At 35.2% G+C, this 1,774-nt stretch overlaps 1 protein-coding gene across 1 annotated transcript in view; it reads left to right on the forward strand.

The window, feature by feature from the left end:
• Positions 1-1,166: 1,166 nt before the first annotated feature.
• GHR (growth hormone receptor) overlaps positions 1,167-1,774 on the forward strand; it is a gene marked incomplete at its 5' end in the record, with an annotated part of 15,081 nt that continues 14,473 nt past the window's right edge. Inside the window, one exon of the mRNA XM_015817122.2 lies at positions 1,167-1,312. Within this exon, the coding sequence (XP_015672608.2) occupies positions 1,167-1,312 (146 nt within the window). The remainder of the gene's footprint in view (positions 1,313-1,774) is intronic.

The raw sequence follows: 1,774 nt of genomic DNA on the forward strand, positions 1-1,774 counted from the left end.
ATTGTGGGGATGAAGAATAAAAATAGATGTCCTATTGTTACCTATTGTTACCTTCCAGATGGAGATTATAATGAAAGTATTGATTTTGTTACCTCCTGAGGTTAATAGCAGCATTCAAAATGTGATAATAGCAGTAGTATATTACATGTACAATGGGTTCCGTATCAGTATTCTAATCTATTTTATACAATATTCTGTTTTTCTGTTTTCATTTCTTTGACAAACCATAGTAGAATTCATCTTATTTTGCACCATTTCTTCTCACACTACTGTAGTTTTCTCTAGGCAACTTGCTGTATAATGGTACTGAATCAACGGAGAAGATATTAGGATGGAGCAAAATAAGTTCTGAGGCAAAGAGGAATTCAGAAAATATGGGCACATTTTACAGTCATGAATTATGATATACAGAGACACAAAGCTTTCAGACTCAGGGCTCCAAAGTTATCCTCCATCTGTTCTATCCTTCCTTCCTTTAATAGATTTATTTTCTAATACAAACTGGTGGAAAAGCAGTGAGAAACCACAACAGTTTTCTAACAGGAAGACAACAATAGCCTGGGAGAGGGTTGCCCGAAATGTATTGACACTAGATCGTTTTTAGGTATGGTTGTGATTTTGGTTGGGGGTGGATTAGAATAAGTGCAGCTTTCAGAGAAGGTTTCTTGAGTGTTGGATGTCACAAAGATATTCCAATTAAAGGGTCTTTCTCTGAAACATAACCATGATACAGACATGCCCCAACAGCCTCTTTTTTCTACAATGTTCCCATGATGTCACCTTCATCTTGTCCCCAACTCATATCTGAAATAACTCAAAGTCATCCTTAGTTGTTCCAGTTTGATGTAGTGTTTTTCCTCTTAGCCAAGAGGCTATGATGGTAGTGGGGGGTTGTGTAGTGAAGCAGAAGAAATAAGTGGGGTGTGTGTGTGTGTGTGTGTGAGAGAGAGAGAGAGAGAGAGAGAGAGAGAGAGAGAGAATCTAGAAAAGTATTAAACCCTTGTTAAAAACCTGCCTAAAATTTGTAACTTTGAACAGTCACTAAATGAACTGTTGTAAGTTGAGGACTACCTGTATAGATAATTCTGAGGCTTCCTGTAATGTTTAAGTCTCAGGTTTCTGAATTTTATTTGTCTCTCTTATTCCCCCCCCCTTTTCTTCTTTCTTTTCCTTTCCCTACAGCAGCTTCGGGGAAGCCACATATAATTCAGTGTCGATCACCTGAAATGGAAACATTTTCATGTTACTGGAGTACAGATGATTTTCCTCATGAATTTGAACCAGGAAAAATTCAACTGCTATACTCAAAAAGGTACTGAGAAATCAATCATGCCCTTGAAAAATGTTATCTAAAATGAATTCCATTTTTTTGTTGAAACTGCAGAAATAAAGACCTACTTACAGTTATCAGCACATCTTTCTTTTCATACTTATTAGTCTATGCCACTCACGACTGTGTGACATGGAGAATCTGAAGATCAATTTCTGTTTGACACATTAAATGGCAACCAAGTTTAATGTTATGGTTGGATAATAGGAGATTGTAGTTTTCTTCCAGACTAATCTTGCTTGTTTAGACACAAGGAAAAGGTTTTTTTTAACCGTGTTATGATGGGCAACATGTAAAACAGACTTTGTAAGAAAATAAGAGTTCTTTTTTTTTTTTTTTTCAACAAAATTTTTTATTGGTTTTATTTTACATGGTGGCAAGGCCATCAATTAATCAAAACAAAATCATATTTTTACAATTCAAATTATTTCAATATAATTAACT

The sequence above is a fragment of the Protobothrops mucrosquamatus genome, unplaced genomic scaffold, assembly GCF_001527695.2.
Source record: "Protobothrops mucrosquamatus isolate PMUCROS unplaced genomic scaffold, P.Mucros_1.0 scaffold554, whole genome shotgun sequence".
Classification (NCBI taxonomy): Eukaryota; Metazoa; Chordata; class Lepidosauria; order Squamata; family Viperidae; genus Protobothrops; species Protobothrops mucrosquamatus.